General features: G+C 50.7%; 1 protein-coding gene across 1 annotated transcript in view; it reads right to left on the reverse strand.

Annotated features, from left to right (window-relative positions):
- Positions 1 to 24,584, reverse strand: part of LOC134980779 (scavenger receptor cysteine-rich type 1 protein M130-like) — a 101,879-nt gene that overhangs the window by 30,018 nt on the left and 47,277 nt on the right. The window contains exons 6-9 of the mRNA XM_063947746.1: positions 18,430 to 18,738; positions 17,029 to 17,343; positions 14,043 to 14,366; positions 9,448 to 9,762 (exon numbers count right to left, since the gene is read on the reverse strand). Of these exons, the coding sequence (XP_063803816.1) occupies positions 9,448 to 9,762; positions 14,043 to 14,366; positions 17,029 to 17,343; positions 18,430 to 18,738 (1,263 nt within the window). The remainder of the gene's footprint in view (positions 1 to 9,447; positions 9,763 to 14,042; positions 14,367 to 17,028; positions 17,344 to 18,429; positions 18,739 to 24,584) is intronic.

Raw genomic sequence — 24,584 nt, forward strand, 5'->3', positions numbered from 1 at the left:
TAATAAGAATTTACTTACCGATAATTCTATTTCTCGGAGTCCGTAGTGGATGCTGGGGTTCCTGAAAGGACCATGGGGAATAGCGGCTCCGCAGGAGACAGGGCACAAAAGTAAAGCTTTTACAGGTCAGGTGGTGTGTACTGGCTCCTCCCCCTATGACCCTCCTCCAGACTCCAGTTAGGTACTGTGCCCGGACGAGCGTACACAATAAGGGAGGATTTTGAATCCCGGGTAAGACTCATACCAGCCACACCAATCACACCGTACAACTTGTGATCTAAACCCAGTTAACAGTATGATAACAGAGGAGCCTCTGAAAGATGGCTTCCTAAACAATAACCCGAATTAGTTAACAATAACTATGTACAAGTATTGCAGATAATCCGCACTTGGGATGGGCGCCCAGCATCCACTACGGACTCCGAGAAATAGAATTATCGGTAAGTAAATTCTTATTTTCTCTATCGTCCTAAGTGGATGCTGGGGTTCCTGAAAGGACCATGGGGATTATACCAAAGCTCCCAAACGGGCGGGAGAGTGCGGATGACTCTGCAGCACCGAATGAGAGAACTCCAGGTCCTCCTTTGCCAGGGTATCAAATTTGTAAAAATTTACAAACGTGTTCTCCCCTGACCACGTAGCTGCTCGGCAGAGTTGTAATGCCGAGACCCCTCGGGCAGCCGCCCAAGATGAGCCCACCTTCCTTGCGGAATGGGCCTTAACAGATTTAGGCTGTGGCAGGCCTGCCACAGAATGTACAAGTTGAATTTTGTTACAAATCCAACGAGCAATCGACTGCTTAGAAGCAGGTGCACCCAACTTGTTGGGTGCATACAGTATAAACAGCGAGTCAGATTTTCTGACTCCAGCCGTCCTTTAAATGTATATTTTTAAGGCTCTGACAACGTCCAACAACTTGGAGTCCTTCAAGTCGTCTGTAGCCGCAGGCACTACAATAGGCTGGTTCAGGTGAAACGCTGATACCACCTTAGGGAGAAAATGCGGACGCGTCCGCAGCTCTGCCCTATGTCGAATGGAAAATTAAATAAGGGCTTTTATAAAACAAAGCCGCCAGTTCAGATACTCTCCCGGCCGAAGCCAGGGCCAGTAACATAGTCACTTTCCATGTGAGATATTTCAAATCCACATTCTTTAGTGGTTCAAACCAATTGGATTTGAGGAAATCTAAAACTACATTTAGATCCCACGGTGCCACCTTAGGCACCACAGGAGGCTGTATATGCAGTACTCCTTTGATAAAAATCTGGACCTCAGGGACTGAGGCCAATTCTTTTTGGAAGAATATTGATAGGGCCGAAATTTGAACCTTAATAGATCCCAATTTGAGACCCATAGACAATCCTGATTGCAGGAAATGTAGGAAAACGACCCAGTTGAAATTCCTCCATCGGAGCACTCCGCTGCTCGCACCACGCAACATATTTTCGCCAAATACGGCGATAATGCTTCGCGGTGACTTCCTTCCTTGCCTTTATCAAGGTAGGAATGACTTCTTCTGGAATGCCTTTTCCTTTTAGGATCTGGCATTCAAACGCCATGCCGTCAAACGCAGCCGCGGTAAGTCTTGAAAAAGACAAGGACCCTGCTGAAGCAGGTCCCTTCTCAGAAGTAGAGGCCACGGATCGTCCGTGACCATCTCTTGAAGTTCCGGGTACCAAGTCCTTCTTGGCCAATCCGGAGCCACTAGTCTTACTCCTCTTTGCCGTATAATCCTCAATACCTTTGGTATGAGAGGCAGAGGAGGAAACACATATACCGACTGGTACACCCAAGGTGTTACCAGCGCGTCCACAGCTATTGCCTGCGGATCTCTTGACCTGGCTCAATACCTGTCCAGTGTTTTGTTGAGGCGAGACGCCATCATGTCCACCATTGGTTTTACCCAACGGTTTAATAGCATGTGGAAAACTTCTGGATGAAGTCCCCACTCTCCCGGGTGAAGGTCGTGTCTGCTGAGGAAGTCTGCTTCCCAGTTGTCCACGCCCGGGATGAATACTGCTGACAGTGCTATCACGTGATTCTCCGCCCAGCGAAGGATCCTGGCAGCTTCTGCCATTGCCCTCCTGCTTCTTGTGCCGCCCTGTCTGTTTACATGGGCGACTGCCGTGATGTTGTCCGACTGGATCAACACCGGTCTTCCTTGAAGCAGAGGTTCCGCCTGGCTTAGAGCATTGTAGATTGCTCTTAGTTCCAGAATGCTTATGTGAAGAGACTTTTTCAGGCTCGACCACACTCCCTGGAAATTTTTTCCCTGTGTGACTGCTCCCCAGCCTCTCAGGCTGGCATCCGTGGTCACCAGGATCCAATCCTGCATGCCGAATCTGCGGCCCTCCAATAGATGAGCCTCCTGCAACCACCACAGAAGGGATACCCTTGTCCTCGGCGACAGGGTTATCCGCAGGTGCATCTGAAGATGCGACCCTGACCATTTGTCCAACAGATCCCTTTGCATGGAATCTGCCGAAAGGGATTGCTTCGTAAGAAGCTACCATTTTTTCCCAGGACTCTTGTGCATTGATGTACAGACACCTTTCCTGGTTTTAGGAGGTTCCTGACCAGGTCAGATAACTCCTTGGCTTTTTCTTCGGGAAGAAAAACCTTTTTCTGAACTGTGTCCAGAATCATCCCCAGGAACAGCAGACGAGTTGTCGGCATTAATTGGGATTTTGGAATATTCAGAATCCATCCGTGCTGCTTTAGCACCTCTTGAGATAGTGCTAAACCCATCTCTAGCTGTTCTCTGGACCTTGCCCTTATTAGGAGATCGTCCAAGTATGGGATAATTAATACGCCTTTTCTTCGAAGAAGAAATATTATCTCGGCCATTACCTTTGTAAAGACCCGAGGTGCCGTGGACAAACCAAACGGCAGCGTCTGAAACTGATAGTGACAGTTTTGTACAACGAACCTGAGGTACCCCTGGTGTGAGGGGTAATTGGAACGTGGAGATACGCATCCTTGATGTCCAAGGATACCATAAAGTCCCCTTCTTCCAGGTTCGCTATCACTGCTCTGAGTGACTCCATCTTGAACTTGAACTTCTTTATGTACAGGTTCAAGGACTTCAGATTTAGAATAGGCCTTACCGAGCCATCCGGCTTCGGTACCACAAAAAGAGTGGAATAATACCCCTTCCCTTGTTGTAGAAGAGGTACCTTGACTATCACCTGCTGAGAATACAGCTTGTGAATGGCTTCCAAAACCGTCTCCCTTTCTGAGGGGGACGTTGGTAAAGCAGACTTCAGGAAACGGCGAGGTGGCTCTGTCTCTAATTTCAACCTGTACCCCTGAGATATTATCTGCAGGATCCAGGGATTTACCTGCGAGTGAGCCCACTGCGCGCTGTAATTCTTGAGACGACCGCCTACCGCCCCCGAGTCCGCTTGCGAAGCCCCAGCGTCATGCTGAGGCTTTTGTAGAAGCCGGGGAGGGCTTCGGTTCCTGGGAAGGAGCTGCCTGTTGCTGTCTCTTCCCTCGTCCTCTGCCTCGTGGCAGATATGAATAGCCCTTTGCTCTCTTATTTTTAAAGGAACGAAAGGGCTGCGGTTGAAAGGTCGGTGCCTTTTTCTGTTGGGGAGTGACTTGAGGTAGAAAGGTGGATTTCCCGGCCGTAGCCGTGGCCACCAAATCCGATAGACCGACCCCAAATAACTCCTCTACGCATCGCCTGTCCACTGTCGTGTCCATAAAGCTCTTCTGGCCGAAATGGACATAGCACTTACCCGTGATGCCAGTGTGCAGATATCTCTCTGTGCATCACGCATATAAAGAAATGCATCCTTTATTTGTTCTAACGACAGTAAAATATTGTCCCTGTCCAGGGTATCAATATTTTCGATCAGGGACTCTGACCAAACTACCCCAGCACTGCACATCCAGGCAGTCGCAATAGCTGGTCGTAGTATAACACCTGCATGTGTGTATATACCTTTTTGGATATTTTCCATCCTCCTATCTGATGGATCTTTAAGTGCGGCCGTCTCAGGAGAGGGTAACGCCACTTGTTTTGATAAGCGTGTTAGCGCTTTGTCCACCCTAGGAGGTGTTTCCCAGCGCTCCCTAACCTCTGGCGGGAAAGGGTATAAAGCCAATAACTTCTTTGAAATTAGCAGTTTTTTATCGGGGCACCCCACGCTTCATCACACACGTCATTTAATTCTTCTGATTCGGTAAAAACTACTGGTAGTTTTTTCACACCCCACATAATACCCTGTTTAGTGGTACCTGTAGTATCAGCTAAATGTAACATCTCCTTTATTGCCAAAATCATATAACGTGTGGCCCTACTGGAAAATACGGTTGATTCGTCACCTTCACCACCGGAATCAGTGCCTTTGTCTGGGTCTGTGTCGACCGACTGAGGCAAGGGGCGTTTTACAGCCCCTGACGGTGTTTGAGGCGCCTGGACAGGCACTAATTGAGTGTCCGGCCGCCTCATGTCGGCAAACGACTGCTTAAGCGAGTTGACGCTATCCCGTAATTCCACAAATAAAGGCATCCATTCTGGTGTCGACCCCCTAGGAGGTGACATCCTCATATTTGGCAATTGCTCCGCCTCCACACCAATAACGTCCTCATACATGTCGACACACACGTACCGACACACAGCAGACACACAGGGAATGCTCTATACGAAGACAGGACCCACTAGCCCTTTGGGGAGACAGAGGGAGAGTCTGCCAGCACACACCAAAAAGCGCTATATATGACAGGGATAGCCTTATGATTAAGTGCTCCCTTATAGCTGCTTTTATATTAATATATTGCCATTTATTTTGCCCCCCCTCTCTGTTATACCCTGTTTCTGTAGTGCAGTGCAGGGGAGAGACCTGGGAGCCTTCCTGACCAGCGGAGCTGTGACAGAAAATGGCGCCGTGTGCTGAGGAGATAGGCCCCGCCCCTTTTTCGGCGGGCTCGTTTCCCGCTATTTAGTACATTTAGGCAGGGGTAAATATCTCCATATAGCCTCTGGGGCTATATGTGAGGTATTTTTAGCCTTTTTAAAGGTTTTCATTTGCCTCCCAGGGCGCCCCCCCCCCCAGCGCCCTGCACCCTCAGTGACTGCCGTGTGAAGTGTGCTGAGAGGAAAATGGCGCACAGCTGCAGTGCTGTGCGCTACCTTAAGAAGACTGCAGGAGTCTTCAGCCGCCGATTCTGGACCTCTTCTTGCTTCAGCATCTGTGAGGGGGCCGGCGGCGTGGCTCCGGTGACCATCCAGGCTGTACCTGTGATCGTCCCTCTGGAGCTTCATGTCCAGTAGCCAAGAAGCCAATCCATCCTGCACGCAGGTGAGTTCACTTCTTCTCCCCTCTGTCCCTCGTTGCAGTGATCCTGTTGCCAGCAGGAATCACTGTAAAATAAAAAACCTAAGCTAAACTCTCTAAGCAGCTCTTTATGAGAGCCACCTAGAATTGCACCCTTCTCGGCCGGGCACAAAAATCTAACTGGAGTCTGGAGGAGGGTCATAGGGGGAGGAGCCAGTACACACCACCTGACCTGTAAAAGCTTTACTTTTGTGCCCTGTCTCCTGCGGAGCCGCTATTCCCCATGGTCCTTTCAGGAACCCCAGCATCCACTTAGGACGATAGAGAAATAAACAGGACAGGAATCTCCCATCAGATTATTCTGCACTAAGAGGAACTTCCATTGATAAGAAGACAGAGCCATCGCCTGTGGCCGCAGAAATAGTACAGAGAGTAATACTGTACGTCTTGGGTTCTATGGAATGGTGGCACCGTATAATAACTGTACGCTGTTACTCCCCAGTAATATACTCCTTCTCCTACTAATCATCTCCACAATGTCTATGACGTTGTTACAGTACTGAATGTGATACAATGTTAGGTAGGTTGTAATAAGGGGTGGTCTTCAGTATGCCGACTGTCGGGATCCCGGTGCACAGTATACCAGCACCGGAATCGCGACAGCCGGCATACCGACATTTCTTCTCCCTCGTGGGGGTCCACGACCCCCTGGAGGGAGAATAAAATAGCGTGGCGCACGTAGCGCAAGTGGCTCATTTGCGCTCGCCACGCTGTCGGTATGCCGGCGGTTGGGCTCCCGGCGCCGGTATGCTGGTCGCCGGGAGCCCGGTCGCCGGCATCCCATACTACACCCGTAATAAGTCAGCATACAATGTGTCAGTAACTTGTGGATAGTTGGTATTGGGTACAATTCAGAGCTTGTTGGTGAAAAGCCTGATTATAAAAGTGTTCAAAGGGGATGTAGTCATGTGACCGGCGGTCACTATATCGACGCTGGGATCCCGACCGATAGACAGTCGCCATGCCGACTGACAGGGACTATTCCATGACACCCATAGAGTGGGAATAGAACCTGTGGCGAGCGCAGCGAGCTCGCTAGAGTATTCGTTGTGCTCCCACCACCGGCATTCTAAAGATCAGGATCTTGGCGTCGGCATAGTCACCGACAGAATCCCAAACGCCGGTCACCCGACAGTCAAAGCCAAGTAATGGCTCAGTGCTGGATGCGTTACATTTGGCGTCAGTACCTACAGACGTGTCCTTGTTTAACCTGCATGAGATCGCTTGTTGCGCGTGTACACATTGCGGCAGCGTGCGTTCCTGTGAAAGCAGGTGCATACGCACGTGTCAGCGCACAGCCACGCTATTCATGGCAAACAAGCCACGTGTGCCACAAATATGACACCAGACACCTCCTGTATAGCCAGTGGGGCCTGATTCAGAGTCACAGGGAAGCACAGTGCAGCAGCTATGCAATATCGTACAGCTCATACGCTAATGCAGCAGGAGGCATCGGCTGGAAATAGACTCCTCCTCCCAGCTTCTGTGATCTGTCTCATGACGCACCATCGGATCACTCTGCGTGACCTTCAGGTTACTCAGATTCCCGTCTCCGATCCGCAGCTGATGTCCGTAAATCTGCATTGCCAGACACTGACCTCGGCACTACCACAAAACAGAGCTGACACGCCATCACTTTGAGAAACATACCCGGTCCCTGCCCCTTCCCAATCCCTAAATGCCCTGAGCCTGTCAATCACTCCGGGATTTGGGGGCACTGCATGCAAGGGCACAGGGCCTGTCCTGCACATGTGCAGTGTCTCCACCATTGGATGCTAAACACTGGGTAAGCGTACAGGCCTCAATCAGGCCCAGGATGGTGATAGCCATTCCCTCCAGATAACGTGCAGCTCCTCTGGATTGGTTGCCTTCTTCTATGCCGGTTATCAATGAGCCTTTCATCTGCACTTCCATCAGACCGCTCTCAGCCAATCAGTGGGAGCTGCCATAGAAAAAGCCTGCTGATTGGCTGAGAGCGGTATTATGTGTGATTTTAGTTGGAAATATTTTTTGGTCAATTTCTCAGTTGGTTTTGCCGTTAGTAAATTTCTGATTTGCAACAAAGACTGAAAATCAGCAGCAGATCATCAAAAGTCACAAAACTGACCTTTACTAAACATCCCCCCAGGTGTGCCTATTTTCTGATGGCAGGAATGGAAACATACCGCTTCATCCGCATCAGTATATTGTCGTCGGTGTGCATATCACCCGCATGTTACAGATCTGTCATGAGAGTTGTGACGCGTTTCTCCATCCTGTGACATGGTGGTTTCTTTAGGCAAATGCCCAAACCCTGTATTACTGTCTGGCCTGCAATAACTGATTGAGGGTTTGCCATATGCACAGACATATCACAGAACGTCCCTTCCTAAAGATACCGGGGGTCATCAGGTGTGCACACGCCTGTTTGCAGAGCGTGTCTTGTGGGATTCGCTCTGCACATGCTCTGTAACTGTGCACACATGTATGGGCGATGCACAGCTGTACTGATGTCAGGCATGTTCCACTGATGAAGAGCAGCTGGAATGGGCTGTAACGTGGTGTCTTACATGGGAGAAGATCAGTGATGGTCGTGCCAGTGCAAGAGATGGACCTAAGCATAAATGCGGCTGTTTGGAGGCGTATGAATCTATAACAGGACTGTACAAGTGCACACTGATGAGAATTGGCAACAAACCAGTCCCACACATACGCAACTCATTCCCGAGATTCATGAAACGCGGCAGATGGGGGAATGTACGCATTTTCTCATGAGGACTTCTATGGAGCAACATACGCCCCATTTACTTCCATACTATGAGGAGCTCTGCAGACAATGGGCATAATTCAGACCTGATCGCTCGCTAGGGTTTTTTTGCAGCGCTGCGAGCAGAGAGTTGCCACCCACAGGGGAGAGTATTTTTGCTTTGCAAGTGCGCGATCGGATGTGCAGCCGAGCGCAACAAAAAAATTTTGTGCAGTTTCTGAGTTGCCCAGGACTTACTCAGCCGCTGCGATCACTTCAGCCTGTCCGGGCCGGAATTGACGTCAGACACCCGCCCTGCAAACGCTTGGACACGCCTTCGTTTTTCCAACCACTCCCAGAAAATGGTCAGTTGCCACCCACAAACGCCCTCTTCCTGTCAATCGACTTGTGATCGGCTGTGCGAATGGATTCTTCATTAAATTCATTGCTCAGCAACGATCCGCTTTGTACCCGTACGACGCCCCTGCGCAGTTATGACCTGATCGCAGCGTAGTGAAAAAAACTACCGTGCGATCAGGTCTGAATGACCCCCAATGACTGCCAGGGGTAGGGAGCGGACAAACTGGATTCATGTGAAATATAATTTAGGTTTAACTGAGGCTCCTATTAGAACCCCAAATCCCAGCTGGTAATAATGTTTCCTAGTAATGGGGTGAGTTAGGATTTGTCATGCCCCCTTTATGTAGAAGCAGACCGTGTTACACCCTAGCCCAGGGATTGGCTGCCAGGAATGTGTGGCCCAAAATCCTACACAAGACTGAAAAATCTTTTCTTTGTGGAAACTGGACGGCGTGCTTGGGATTGCACTGGGATTGTGACGGTCAGGTAGGTAAGTTTCCGTGCTCGGTCTCCGTGTGTGGCAGGAGATAGGACGCCTGTCTCAGATGGATGTTTTGCACCCAGCAATGCATTGTGTAGTAATGATGATGGCTGCACATGGAAAATCAGCGGCCGACCTCCGGCATAAAGACACATAGTTGGCATAGCAGATTCTTGTATAAAGTGCTGGACATAACACTGCTGGACATAACGCTGCTGGACATAACGCTGCTGGACATAACGCTGCTGGACATAACGCTGCTGGACATAACGCTGCTGGACATAACACTGCTGGACATAACACTGCTGGACATAACACTGGCCACTGATACATCTGACTCAGAATCAGCCCCAGAGATAGCGCCAGGCCCCTATGTACTACGCGGGGAGGGATGTCCTTGTGTTTAGTTTTATCACAACCACATATGAAGATTGCTCCTTTGTGTGGGGTATTAGTCTACATTGATGCCATAACTACATGATTATCCTGCTGCCACATTATCTGGACTGTTCACTGATTTAATAAACCTAATGTACCTGAGCACGTTACGCCACTGTCCTCTTTGTGCCGACAGTTGTGCCGACCCCACCGGCTGAACGGACAATTCCAAAGAGCAGTTTCATTCCCGCTACATCTTACATCGTCCATCCAGATCTTCCCAGTTCCTTCCCCGTAACGGGCACGGGTTGTGGCGTTAAGAGCATGACCACAATTTAGCTGTCTGCAAACCACATTGGCGTCTGCTGTGTCCCACAAGTCATCACAGATCGTCCCCCACTCTCCCTGGTGATAGACCTCCACTCTGCCGGCACAGCGCCCAGGACCATTTACCAGGCGCAGACGTCTGCTTTCTGCATTAGGAGACACAACGAGGATGTATATCTAATAATTACACTCTACTCATACACTATAAATAACATTAGGAGACACAACGAGGATGTATATCTAATAATTACACTCTACACATACACTATAAATAACATTAGGGGACACAACGAGGATGTATATCCAATAATTACACTCTACACATACACTATAAATAACATTAGGAGACACAACGAGGATGTATATCCAATAATTACACTCTACACATACACTATAAATAACATTAGGAGACACAACGAGGATGTATATCTAATAATTACACTCTACACATACACTATAAATAACATTAGGGGACACAACGAGGATGTATATCCAATAATTACACTCTACACATACACTATAAATAATGTGGTAAATCTGGTAGCATCACATTCCCCATACAAACCAATGGGGCTGCGGCTGCCGACGGGAAAGGAGGGATCGCAGCGGGTATTGGAGATATCGGCTGCTGTTCCTCTTACATATATTGCGGGGATATTAAACATTTGTGGCTACCCCCAGAAAACAGGTGTTTTGAGGGGAAATAGCTGGAAATATTTTTTGATAAATGGGATAAATGTTCCTCATACACATCACTTGCCCCATTTCAATAACTACCTTGAGTACTTTGCATATATTGGGGTTTTGTGTAGTCCGACCATGCAGCATCTGCTGGCAGATGTTATCAGGGCTGGATCCGGGGGGTGGGGTGTAGTGTTATTGGGGAGGGTGGGGTGTAGTGTTATTGGTGAATGTGGGGTGTAGTGTTATTGGGGAGGGTGGGATGTAGTGTTATTGGTGAATATGGGGTGTAGTGTTTTAGGAGAGGGTGGGGTGTAGTGTTTTAGGGGAGGGCGGGATGTAGTGTTATTGGGGAGGGTGGGGTGTAGTGTTTTAGGGGAGGGTGGGGTGTAGTGTTTTAGGGGAGGGTGGGGTGTAGTGTTTTAGGGGAGGGTGGGATGTAGTGTTATTGGGGAGGGTGGGGTGTAGTGTTTTAGGGGAGGGTGGGGTGTTGTGTTTTAGGGGAGGGTGGGGTGTTGTGTTTTAGGGGAGGGTGGGGTGTTGTGTTATTGGGGAGGGTGGGGTGTAGTTTTATTGGGGAGAGTGGGATGTAGTGTTGTTGGTGAATATGGGGTGTAGTGTTTTAGGGGAGGGTGGGGTGTAGTGTTTTAGGGGAGGGTGGGGTGTAGTGTTTTAGCGGAGGGTGGGGTGTAGTGTTATTGGGGAGGGTGGGATGTAGTGTTATTGGTGAATATGGGGTGTAGTGTTTTAGGAGAGGGTGGGGTGTAGTGTTTTAGGGGAGGGTGGGGTGTAGTGTTTTAGGGGAGGGTGGGGTGTAGTGTTATTGGGGAGGGTGGGATGTAGTGTTATTGGGGAGGGTGGGATGTAGTGTTATTGGTGAATATGGGGTGTAGTGTTTTAGGGGAGGGTGGGGTGTAGTGTTTTAGGGGAGGGTGGGGTGTAGTGTTATTGGGGAGGGTGGGCTGTAGTGTTGGGGAGGGTGGGGTGTAGTGTTTTAGGGGAGGGTGGGGTGTAGTGTTTTAGGGGAGGGTGGGGTGTAGTGTTTTAGGGGAGGGTGGGGTGTTGTGTTTTAGGGGAGGGTGGGGTGTAGTGTTATTGGGGAGGGTGGGGTGTAGTGTTATTGGGGAGGGTGGGATGTAGTGGGTATCCGTTCAGATGGTCGACCATGTTATGGTCGACAGTCATTAGGTCGACCACTATTGGTCGACATTGACATGGTCGAAATGGACACATGGTCGACACATGAAAGGTCGACACGTGAAAAGGTCGACATGAGTTTTTTTACTTTTTTTTTCTTTTGGGGAACTTTTCCATACTTTACGATCCACGTGGACTACGATTGGAACGGTAATCTGTGCCGAGCGAAGCGGTAGCGGAGCGAAGGCACCATGCCCGAAGCATGGCGAGCTAAGCGAGCCATGCGAGGGGACGCGGTGCACTAATTGGGGTTCCCAGTCACATTACGCAAAAAACGACACCAAAAAAAGTAAAAAAACTCATGTCGACCTTTTCATGTGTTGACCTTTCATGTGTCGACCATGTGTCCATGTCGACCATGTCAATGTCGACCAATAGTGGTCGACCTAATGACTGTCGACCATAACATGGTCGACCATTCATACCGGAACCGATGTAGTGTTATTGGTGAATATGGGGTGTAGTGTTATTGGGGAGGGTGGGGTGTAGTGTTATTGGGGAGGGTGGGGTGTAGTGTTATTGGGGAGGGTGGGGTGTAGTGTTTTAGGGGAGGGTGGGGTGTAGTGTTTTAGGGGAGGGTGGGGTGTTGTGTTATTGGTGAATGTGGGGTGTAGTGTTATTGGTGAATGTGGGGTGTAGTGTTATTGGGGAGGGTGGGATGTAGTGATATTGGTGAATGTGGGGTGTAGTGTTATTGGGGAGGGTGGGATGTAGTGTTACTAATGGGGAGGGTGCCCCCACACCCCCTCCCCTCCCCTCATCTGCTGCCGGAGGTGATACTACAGCTGCACTGAGCGTCTGTTTTGCGGACAGTGGGCGTCTTGTTCACAGAATTCTGAATAACACAGCTGGAAGTGAGAAATCTCCATTGGTAGCATACAGTACGTGCGGCCCTTGTACATTCCTGTGTAATGAATGTGTGTAAAGTTCTGCAATATGAGCGTCTGTGGCTGAATGAACGATATTACAAAGATAAATGGAAACCTGGGTGACTGTAAGGCTGTATCAGGGCCGATGTCTGCGCCCCTGTTGGCGGAAGCATCCCAGCACACAGCAGCAAGCCACGCGTGCCCGGTGTCCTGCCATCTACAGTGGCCATTATCCCTTCTGTCGTGGGCAGAAGCCGCGATTCAGCATGAGGGTGAGTGGGCATTCTCTCCAGTCAGCATCAATGTGGACTCTTATCTGCTCAGAGGAAGACTGTGCCCGGACACAAGTGAGTTATCACTGATGGTGGGTTGGGTATGGTATCCCGACATTGGTAATCCTGACTTCGGAGGGGGTAAGTATTTCTACCCTCCCAGTCCCCTACCCTAACCCTCGGGGGAGTGGTGGCTAGGGCTAGCCCCCACTAGTGCCTAACCCTAACCGGCCCACCCCCCGGGCCCTAACCCCTTCCTGATACTCACCTTTGGAATGTCAGCTGCCGGTGTTCCGGCGTCAGTCCCCTGTTTTTGCTTTGGGCCATTCACAGAGCGGGTAACCGTGGAGATGTTCCTGACTCCTCCAGCGGTGCCCCTGCTCCATGCCTGAGTCATAGCACCATGTTTACTACGGTGAAGGAATGGAAAGCTCAGAGTCCTGCTTCTCCATGAAGTTCAGATCCGCCATCTCAGGATGGCGTAACCTGAACTGCAGTGTGATATGGCATGGAAGCTCAATGCTTCTCTGCTGTCTGCCCAGCAGCTGGCACTAGCTCCACCCCTGACCTCCCAGCAGCCTCCCGTGACCTCAGCAGCTGGGACCAGCCGGCTGACTCCATTCTGCGTAGCTAGAACCCTGGATACCCGATCTCATCACCAGAAAGGTAAGTATACATGAATTGCTACTTACCAAACCCATATATCGCATGGAACTGATGTGATGTACAGTATAGTGATAAGTAACAAATAATTTCTTGTTTTGTACATGAATAGACCCCAGTGTGCTCCCTGCAGAGTGTGGTGAATTATAAAGGGGGCACATCTGACAGCAATGCATGTGACTGTCACTAACCACCACCGTGTGCTACTAACACTGCTTTGCTCGACTAACATCAGTTGATTTTTAATATCTAATGACTGTGCAAAACTGGGGTGTAAAGTAGCCACGCCCCATGCAGTCAGGCCACGCCCCCCTTTTGGCGTGTTTCTCGGTGTGGTACATTTTTAAATATCCACAGGGGGTGGGGGTGCATTTTTACTGTTCGCACTGCAGCCATATTGCCTAGAAACGGCCCTAGTCTGTATTGCCATGTGGGGTCTACAAATTAGTTTCTGTCCATGCCCCCAATTTGTGTTCCCCTATATTGACCCCTTCCCAGGGTATTTCCCCACTTATCTTATTCTACAGCAAAATGTAGTTGCATTATAGTCCACGTACTGTATATAATTCTATATCCCCCATTCTACGCAGAACACCCCAATCCTCGCAGCATTAGTTAGGGCTGTCCACCAGGATAGAAATTAAATGTTATCCAAAGACAAGCTAGTAGAACACACTTACCTATAAGTGACATGGAGTCTGTCTATAATTGCAATAGCCCTTTATATACTATAAGCTGCTATACCTGAGCAGATTACTCCTACATCCTGTGCCCCGCTGGAATGTGCCCCCATAGAGGGCAGATCAGTGAGTGATGAGTGATTTAGTTGGATCTCGTTTAGCTGGAACAAATATTGCTTGGAGGTCACATGACCATTGGTCCGTGGTATCGTTCCAATAGTAAATGCCTCAACGGCTTCTCCACAGTGTAATTCCCTGCAGACAGCTTGTGCCTCTGTGATGTCCCACTGACTGGCCACCACTCTCCTCCATGTACTATTGGTGAGGACCTCTAGTCTCCCAGCACAATGGCTGTCTCCATCCTCCAGACGCATTGACTCCTCCGTTCCTGTGGGGATGTAACACATTGCTTATGTCAGTATGAGTGATATACATGGGCACATTACATCTGGAAGTTACATGACTTTCTAAGGAAATCCTTCAAGCATCGCTGCTGGAGATAGGCAGAGCTGGTGGAGATGGGCAGAGCTGGTGGAGATGGGCAGAGCTGGTGGAGATGGGCAGAGCTGGTGGAGATGGGCAGAGCTGGTGGAGATGGGCAGAGCTGCTGGAGATGGGCAGAGCTGCTGGAGATGGGCAGAGCTGCTGGAGATGTGGAGATGGGCAGAGCTGATGGAGATGGGCAGAGCTGATGGAGATGGGCAGAGCTGGTGGAGATGGGCAGAGCTGGTGGAGATGGGCAGAGCTGGTGGAGATGGGCAGAGCTGGTGGAGATGGGCAGAGCTGATGGAGATGTGGAGATGGGCAGAGCTGATGGAGATGGGCAGAGCTGATGGAGATGGGCAGAGCTGATGGAGATGGGCAGAGCTGATGGAGATGGGCAGAGCTGCTGGAGATGTGGAGATGGGCAGAGCTGCTGGAGATGGGCAGAGCTGCTGGAGATGGGCAGAGCTGCTGGAGATGGGCAGAGCTGGTAGAGATGGGCAGAGCTGGTAGAGATGGGCAGAGCTGCTGGAGATGTGGAGATGGCAGAGCTGATGGAGATGGGCAGAGCTGGTGGAGATGGGCAGAGCTGGTGGAGATGGGCAGAGCTGGTGGAGATGGGCAGAGCTGGTGGAGATGGGCAGAGCTGATGGAGATGGGCAGAGCTGGTGGAGATGGGCAGAGCTGGTGGAGATGGGCAGAGCTGGTGGAGATGGGCAGAGCTGATGGAGATGGGCAGAGCTGGTGGAGACGGGCAGAGCTGGTGGAGATGGGCAGAGCTGATGGAGATCAGCTGATGGACAGAGCTGATGGAGATGGGCAAAGCTGGTGGAGATGGGCAGAGCTGATGGAGATGGGCAGAGCTGATGGAGATGGGCAGAGCTGGTGGAGATGGGCAGAGCTGGTGGAGATGGGCAGAGCTGATGGAGATCAGCTGATGGACAGAGCTGATGAGATGGACAGAGCTGGTGGAGATGGGCAAAGCTGGTGGAGATGGGCAGAGCTGATGGAGATGGGCAGAGCTGGTGGAGATGGGCAGAGCTGGTGGAGATGGGCAGAGCTGGTGGAGATGGGCAGAGCTGATGGAGATCAGCTGATGGACAGAGCTGATGAGATGGACAGAGCTGATGAGATGGACAGAGCTGATGAGATGGGCAAAGCTGGTGGAGATGGGCAGAGCTGGTGGAGATGGGCAGAGCTGGTGGAGATGGGCAGAGCTGGTGGAGATTGCATTGGGATGCCGGCTGTCAAAATACCGACAGCAGCATCCCGGCGAATAAAATCCCAACATCTACTAAAAAAACTAACCTAACCTTGATCGCTAAACCAGCTTTCCCACAGCCTGACCCTAACCCTCCCCGACAGTGCTTAACCCTAACCCCCCCCCCCTCCGTCCGCAGCCTAACCATAACCCGCCCTACTCGCAGCCTAACCCTTCCACCCCAGCAGCCTACACCTAACCCCCCCTTCCCCCGCAGCCTAACTCTGCCTCCCCCGCAGCCTAACCCACCCTACCCACAGCCTATCTCTAACCCTTCTCTAACCCTAACTCGCCTTACCACTAAGGACTCCCGGCTTGATCGGGATTTACAGCGTTCGGAGTCTTGGCGCCAACCTATGTTGAGATGCCACCTTTGGCATTCCGAGCAGTGTTGGGATTCTGACATTGGCATTCCAACTGGCGCGATGTGGAACATCGGTATCCTGAATGGACCCTGACAGATTGTATGTTATCTGTCGCACTGTATGTGGGGTATTCCTGTTCTCATTATAGATTCCTGCTCTATAGGGGGGTACTCACGGAGTGATCCCAGCTTAAAATCTAAGCAATCTGACTAGATTGCTTAGATTTTAAGCATGATCTCTCCGTGTGTACCCCCCACAGTGATAGCGATGTGCGGCGCTATCGCTGGTACTAGATTGGCTCAATCTAGCACATTGCTCATTTCACACACTGGGAGAAATGAGCTGTCCGTCCATCCCCCCCCCCCCCCCCCCCCCCCCCGCACAATCTCTCCCCACATCTGCATCGTGAATATGGGCCTTATGTGTATTCTAGATCTGTGGAAACCTTACATCAGTGATTAGATTACCAGGTCAGGGAGACCAGGCTATTGTGTAACAGAAGTGATCCCAAAGGTTGAGTGATAAGTACCATTGTCCTTTCTGTCTACTCCCTATAGTCTAGCGGTGAGCTATACCAGACAGGAGTCAGCCAAGCATGGGGGGGGGGGGGGGGTCACCTGAGAGATGACACTTAGGGGACGTAGTGGGGGCTGGTTATTGCAAAGACCCCAACAATCTGATCCTTTTGTAGCTTCCCCCGGGGGGGTGGCAGAACCTAATTACATAATAGTGACTGGTTACTTTTAACGGAGAAAAGCCCTAAAAAAATCATAACTCCCGCCCCCCACCACCACCTCAACCACTCCCCCACACACACTCCCCTATAGAAGACCACAGACTCCTCCACCACCTTGGGGTTGGATGTCCCCGGCACAACGTACAGATCTAGAGCAGTATAATGCATGACCCAACGTGTAGGAGACCTGTACAGTCAGACTCACCTGTGCATATCACGCCTGCAGTGTCCCACGTGTGGCACTTACTGTTCCCAAGTGCAGTGACGTCACATTCCCAAAGGTGAGCCTCGGTGCCTTTACAGTGGAACCTGTCTGTCCAATATCCACGTGTTGTCCCAAAGTATCCTCCAGCTGGGACTGAGGCCGCGGCACCACAGAGTATCTGTCTGCACAGGACATTGGCGACGTGTAAGTCCCAGTGGGAGCTGCACAGTGACTTCCATTCTCCCCGGTACAGCAGCTCCACTCTGCCGGAGCAATTCTCACTACTGTTCCCGAGTCTGTAGCCTTGGAATGTACCTGCCAAACAGGGACAGCATGAAAACATGGCAGGCAGGTGTAATATAGGAGTGCATGATAAAGGCTTGTGTCAGTTACATGTCTGCACTGCACTTATGACTGTTCTCACTATTACACGGCATAGTATCTTATTAAGTAAAACTCCTCCTCACGACGTGTTTCTAGTCATTTCCAGGGACGGACTTGAGAGCTGCTTTTGCGGCCACGGCTCGCAGGGGCGTGCTATGAGTCAACAGGACATGGCCTCATGGCACGCCCCCTTCTATCTGTGAGTCAGCCATGAACGGGCAGGGCGACCAGATAGAGAGCCGGAAAGGCTGCGCTGCATGCTGTTTGTGTTACTGGACTGGCCCAACAGGCCATCGGCCCTTGTAGCATTTGAAAGAAGTACCAGACTGCCAGTCCGTCCCTGTTCATGTCATTACACAATAAGGGCGGGATGTACAAAGCGTGCAGAGTATATTTTGCCAAACATTGCAATGATATTAATCGCATATGTTCTAACATGTGCTATTCGTATTGCAAAGGACAGCTCTTCCAATAAGAGCTGTCCTTTTGTGAAGCCGGTGCCAGCGGGTGAGAGGTTGTCCTCCGGCCTCCTCCACCTCCTAACCCCTGGAGCCTCCTTTTGGTGGTGTCTCGGAATCCTCCTGCCTGCAGCCGGAAGGTAAGGCCGGACAGCTGGCTGTGTTGCTGGGGGAGAAAGAGGTTAAGGGATCCGGGAGACAAAGGAGGTGAGGTGGGCCACAGTGAGCGGTGCTGGGCAGCTACTGTGGGAAGAGGTGGCAGGATGCGGAAAGAAGCCCACAGGCTTCTATAGGGTAATTTCAGCTAAAGCTGGCGTTCCTCTCCGCATCAGTTAGCGGGCGTCCCAGGCTGAGTACATATGAAAATGCATTAAAATCCCTGAAAACAGGGTTTTTACCGAATTTTCCCATTAGTACATCCCGCCCTAAGGATCTAATATATTTAATTATATCTGATAATAGATTTGCAAGTAATATACATTATCCATACCCATATATTAATACTAAATGTAGCCACATGACATTATGTAGACAGTAAGTAATATAATGGGTTACACACCTTGGCACTGAACAGTAAGGATATTGTGGCTGTCGCAGCTTTCCTCAGCCGTAGGAACTCTCTGACACTGGAATAACTTGGACTCATCCCCAACACACTTGATTTCTTCTTCCCAGATTGCTCCAGGTCTCCTGGTATGGGTCAGAGATGACGGCACCGCTAGTCCACATCCAGCCTCTCTGCACATGACGTTGGCCGTTGTTAGGTCCATGGCAGTCTCACGGAGATAGCCCCACGTGTCACCATGTCTGGCTGCTACATTCCCTGAGCAAGTATTAGGTCCATCAGTTAGCCTGTATTCTCTGTGACCTAAGGAGGAATCACTGACAGGTTATCTGGGAGGACCTGAGGAGGAATCACTGACAGGTTATCTGGGAGGACCTGAGGAGGAATCACTGACAGGTTATCTGGGAGGACCTGAGGAGGAATCACTGACAGGTTATCTGGGAGGACCTGAGGCGGAATCACTGACAGGTTATCTAGGAGGATCTGAGGAGGAATCACTGACAGGTTATCTGGAAGGACCTGAGGAGGAATCACTGACAGGTTATCTGGGAGGACCTGAGGAGGAATCACTCACAGGTTATCTGGGAGGACCTGAGGCGGAATCACTGACAGGTTATCTAGGAGGATCTGAGGAGGAATCACTGACAGGTTATCTGGGAGGACCTGAGGAGGAATCACTGACAGGTTATCTGGGAGGACCTGAGGCGGAATCACTGACAGGTTATCTAGGAGGATCTGAGGAGGAATCACTGACAGGTTATCTGGGAGGACCTGTGAGGAGGAATCACTGACCGGTTATCTGGGAGGACCTGAGGAGGAATCACTGACAGGTTATCTGGGAGGACCTGAGGAGGAATCATCTCAGGATCGCGTAATCTGAACATCAGCAGAAGGAAGCTCAATGCTTCCCTGCTCTCTGTCCTACACCCGGCATTTGTTCCCTCCCTGAACTCCCAGCAGCCACTGCAGCGTCCCTGGACCTCAGCCATCGATGCATGCACAGAAGACACCTGCCGGCTGACTCTATGCTAAGCAGAGAGGACCGCAAGAGAAGACCGCACCGCCTGAGCCCTAAATACCGGATCGCATTGACGGAGGGGCAAGTATTCACTAATTGCTACATCTTCTCTCCTGGAAGTTGCGTGAGGCTCCTGATTTTTGGGGAAGCCCCCCAAACCTGGAAGAGCAGGCAGATCTCCCACATCTTGCCCGCATCCTAGTGAAGCGGGCAGGATGGAGAGTATCCGGTATTCACAGGTCCATAGGGTGAGGGACACGATTCGCGTCATTTTAGCTCCACCCACGGAGCAGCAGATCGCAACGTTTTCCCAAGATGGGAGCGGGGTTTGATGATGTCACAGCCCCGCCCCCCAAAGTTTATGCAGCGTCTCCTCTCCGGGCTTCTCCAGGAGAGGAGTAAGGAAAAGTAGGTATGTATGTTTTGTGTGCCTGTTATTACGCTATTGTGCATTTTCTCTAACGTCCTAGTGGATGCTGGGGACTCCGTAAGGACCATGGGGAATAGACGGGCTCCGCAGGAGACAGGGCACTTTAAGAAAGAATTTGGATACTGGTGTGCTCTGGCTCCTCCCTCTATGTCCCTCCCCCAGTTTGAATCTGTGCCCGGACGAGCTGGGTGCTACTTAGTGAGCTCTCCTGAGCTATAAGAAAGTATTTTGTTAGGTTTTTTATTTTCAGGGAGCTCTGCTGGCAACAGACTCTCTGCTACGTGGGACTGAGGGGAGAGAAGCAGCCCTACTCACTGAAGATAGGTCCTGCTTCTTAGGCTACTGGACACCATTAGCTCCAGAGGAATCGTACACAGGATTGCACCATTGGTCGTCCGATCCCGGAGCCGCGCCGCCGCCCCCCTCGCAGAGCCGGAAGACAGAAGCCGGTGACAGAAGCAAGAAGACTTCGAAATCGGCGGCAGAAGACTCCAGTCTTCATATGAGGTAGCGCACAGCACTGCAGCTGTGCGCCATTGCTCCCACACTAAACCCACACACTCCGGGCACTGTAGGGTGCAGGGCGCAGGGGGGCGCCCTGGGCAGCAATTAGAGACCTCTTGGCAAAAGTGGGCATATATACAGTTGGGCACTGTATATATGCATGGGCCCCCGCCATATTTTTTACACAGAAACGCGGGACAGAAGCCCGCCGCTGAGGGGGCGGGGCTTCTTCCTCAGCACTCACCAGCACCATTTTCTCTCCACAGCTCCGCTGAGAGGAAGCTCCCCAGGCTCTCCCCTGCAGAATTATGGTAGAAGAGGGTAAAAAGAGAGGGGGGCACATAAATTTGGCGCAAAAACAGTATATACAGCAGCTACTGGGTCAACACTAAGTTACTGTGTGATTCCTGGGACATATAGCGCTGGGGTGTGTGCTGGCATACTCTCTCTCTGTCTCTCCAAAAGGCCTTGTGGGGGAACTGTCTTCAAATAGAGCATCCCCTGTGTGTGTGGTGTGTCGGTACGCTTGTGTCGGCATGTTTGACGAGGAAGGCTATGCGGAAACAGAGCGGGAACAAATGAATGTGGGGTCGCCGACGACGGCGCCGACACCCGATTGGATGGATATGTGGAAGGTTTTAAATGATAATGTTACTTCCTTGCATAAAAGGTTGGATAAAGCTGAAGCTTTGGGACAGACGGGGTCTCCGCTCATGCCTGATCCTATATCGCAGAGGCCGTCAGGGTCTCAGAAGCGCCCACTATCCCAAATTGTTGACACAGATATCGACACGGATTTTGACTCCAGTGTCGATGGCGATGATGCAAAGTTACAGCCTAAAATGGCTAAAGCTATCCGTTACATGACTGTAGCAATGAAGGATGTGTTGCACATCACAGAGGAAACCCCAGTCCCTGACAAGAGGGTTCATATGTATGGGGAAAAAAGGCAAGAGGTGACCTTTCCCCCTTCACATGAGTTAAATGAGTTATGTGAAAAGGCTTGGGAATCTCCAGATAGAAAACTGCAGATTTCCAAACGGATGCTTATGGCGTATCCTTTCCCGCCAACGGACAGGTTACGCTGGGAATCCTCCCCTAGGGTAGACAAAGCTTTAACACACTTATCCAAGAGGGTAGCCCTGCCGTCACAGGATACGGCCACCCTAAAAGATGCTGCGGATAGAAAGCAGGAGGGTATCCTGAAGTCGATTTATACACATTCAGGTACCTTACTAAGGCCGGCGATTGCGTCGGCCTGGATGTGTAGTGCTGTAGCAGCATGGACAGATACCTTATCTGAGGAACTTGATACCTTGGACAAGGATACTATATTACTAACCCTGGGGCATATAAAAGACGCTGTCCTATATATGAGAGATGCTCAAAGAGACATTAGCCTACTGGGCTCTAGAATAAATGCAATGTCGATTTCTGCCAGAAGGGTCCTGTGGACTCGGCAATGGACAGGCGATGCCGACTCAAAAAGGCACATGGAGGTTTTACCTTACAAGGGTGAGGAATTGTTTGGGGACGGTCTCTCAGACCTGGTCTCCACAGCTACGGCTGGAAAGTCAAATTTTTTGCCATATATTCCCTCACAACCTAAGAAAGCACCGTATTACCAAATGCAGTCCTTTCGATCACAAAAAGGCAAGAAAGTCTGAGGTGCCTCCTTTCTTGCCAGAGGCAGGGGTAGAGGAAAGAAGCTGCACAATACAGCTAGTTCCCAGGAACAGAAGTCCTCCCCGGCTTCCACTAAATCCACCGCATGACGCTGGGGCTCCACAGGCGGAGCTAGGCCCGGTGGGGGCGTGTCTCCGAAATTTCAGCCACAAGTGGGTTCACTCCCAGGTGGATCCCTGGGCTATAGAGATTGTGTCTCAGGGATACAAGCTGGAATTCGAAGAGATGCCCCCTCACCGTTACCTCAAATCGGCCCTGCCAGCTTCCCCCTTAGAGAGGGAAATAGTGTTAGCTGCAATTCACAAATTGTATCTTCAGCAGGTGGTGGTAAAGGTTCCCCTCCTTCAACAGGGAAGGGGTTACTATTCGACCATGTTTGTGGTACCGAAACCGGACGGTTCGGTCAGACCCATATTGAATTTAAAATCCCTGAACATATACCTGAAAAGGTTCAAGTTCAAGATGGAATCGCTCAGAGCGGTCATCGCAAGCCTGGAGGAGGGGGATTTTATGGTGTCTCTGGACATAAAGGATGCTTACCTTCATGTCCCCATTTATCCACCTCATCAGGAGTACCTCAGATTTGTGGTACAGGATTGTCATTACCAATTCCAGACGTTGCCGTTTGGTCTCTCCACGGCACCGAGAATATTTACCAAGGTAATGGCGGAAATGATGGTGCTCCTGCGACGGCAAGGAGTCACGATTATCCCATACTTGGACGATCTCCTCATAAAGGCGAGGTCCAGAGAGCAGTTGCTGATCAGCGTGGCACGCTCTCGGGAAGTGTTACAACAGCACGGCTGGATTCTGAATATTCCAAAGTCGCAGTTGATTCCTACGACTCGTCTGCCCTTCCTGGGCATGATTGTAGACACAGGCCAGAAGAGGGTTTATCTCCCGATGGAGAAGGCTCAAGAGCTCATGACACTGGTCAGAGACCTATTAAAGCCAAAATAGGTGTCGGTGCATCACTGCACACGAGTCCTGGGAAAGATGGTGGCATCATACGAGGCCATTCCCTTCGGCAGGTTCCTTGCGAGGACCTTTCAATGGGATCTGTTGGACAAGTGGTCCGGATCACATCTACAAATGCATCGGCTGATCACCCTATCCCCCAGGGCCAGGCTGTCTCTCCTGTGGTGGTTGCAGAGTACTCACCTTCTCGAGGGCCGCAGATTCGGCATTCAGGACTGGGTCCTGGTGACCACGGACGCAAGCCTCCGAGGGTGGGGAGCAGTCACACAGGCAAGAAATATCCAAGGTCTGTGGTCAAGTCAGGAGACTTGCCTTCACATCAACATCCTGGAACTAAGGGCAATTTACAACGCCCTACGTCAAGCAGAGACCCTGCTTCGCGACCGACCGGTGCTGATTCAGTCAGACAACATCACCGCAGTGGCTCATGTAAACCGCCAAGGCGGCACAAGGAGCAGGGTGGCGATGGCGGAAGCCACCAGAATTCTTCGCTGGGCGGAGAGACACGTAAGCGCACTGTCAGCAGTGTTCATTCTGGGAGTGGACAACTGGGAAGCAGACTTCCTCAGCAGGCACGACCTCCACCCGGGAGAGTGGGGACTTCATCAAGAAGTCTTCACGCAGATTGCAAGTCGGTGGGAACTGCCACAAGTAGACATGATGGCATCCCGCCTCAACAAAAAGCTACAGAGGTATTGCGCCAGGTCAAGAGACCCTCAGGCGACAGCTGTAGACGCACTAGTGACACCGTGGGTGTTCCAGTCGGTCTATGTATTTCCTCCTCTTCCTCTCATACCCAAGGTGCTGAGAATCATAAGAAGAAGAGGAGTGAGAACAATACTCATTGTTCCGATTGGCCAAGAAGGACTTGGTATCCAGAGCTGCAAGAAATGCTCACAGAGGACCCACGGCCTCTGCCTCTAAGACAGGACTTGTTGGAACAGGGGCCCTGTCTGTTCCAAGACTTACCGCGGCTGCGTTTGACGGCATGGCGGTTGAACGCCGGATCCTAGCAGAAAAAGGCATTCCGGATGAGGTTATTCCTACGCTGATAAAGGCTAGGAAGGACGTGACGGCTAAACATTATCACCGTATATGGCGAAAATATGTTGCTTGGTGTGAGGCCAGGAATGCCCCTACGGAGGAATTCCAGCTGGGCCGTTTCCTTCACTTCCTACAGTCGGGAGTGACTTTGGGCCTAAAATTGAGTTCCATTAAGGTCCAGATTTCGGCCCTATCCATTTTCTTTCAAAAAGAACTGGCTTCTCTACCTGAAGTTCAGACGTTTGTAAAAAGAGTGCTGCATATTCAGCCCCCTTTTGTGCCTCCAGTGGCACCTTGGGATCTTAACGTGGTGTTGAGTTTCCTGAAGTCACACTGGTTTGAGCCACTTAAAACCGTGGAGTTAAAATTTCTCACGTGGAAGGTGGTCATGCTATTAGCCTTGGCTTCAGCTAGGCGTGTGTCAGAATTAGCGGCTTTGTCACATAAAAGCCCCTATCTGGTTTTCCATATGGACAGGGCAGAATTGCG

The sequence above is a fragment of the Pseudophryne corroboree genome, chromosome 12, assembly GCF_028390025.1.
Source record: "Pseudophryne corroboree isolate aPseCor3 chromosome 12, aPseCor3.hap2, whole genome shotgun sequence".
Lineage (NCBI taxonomy): Eukaryota > Metazoa > Chordata > Amphibia > Anura > Myobatrachidae > Pseudophryne > Pseudophryne corroboree.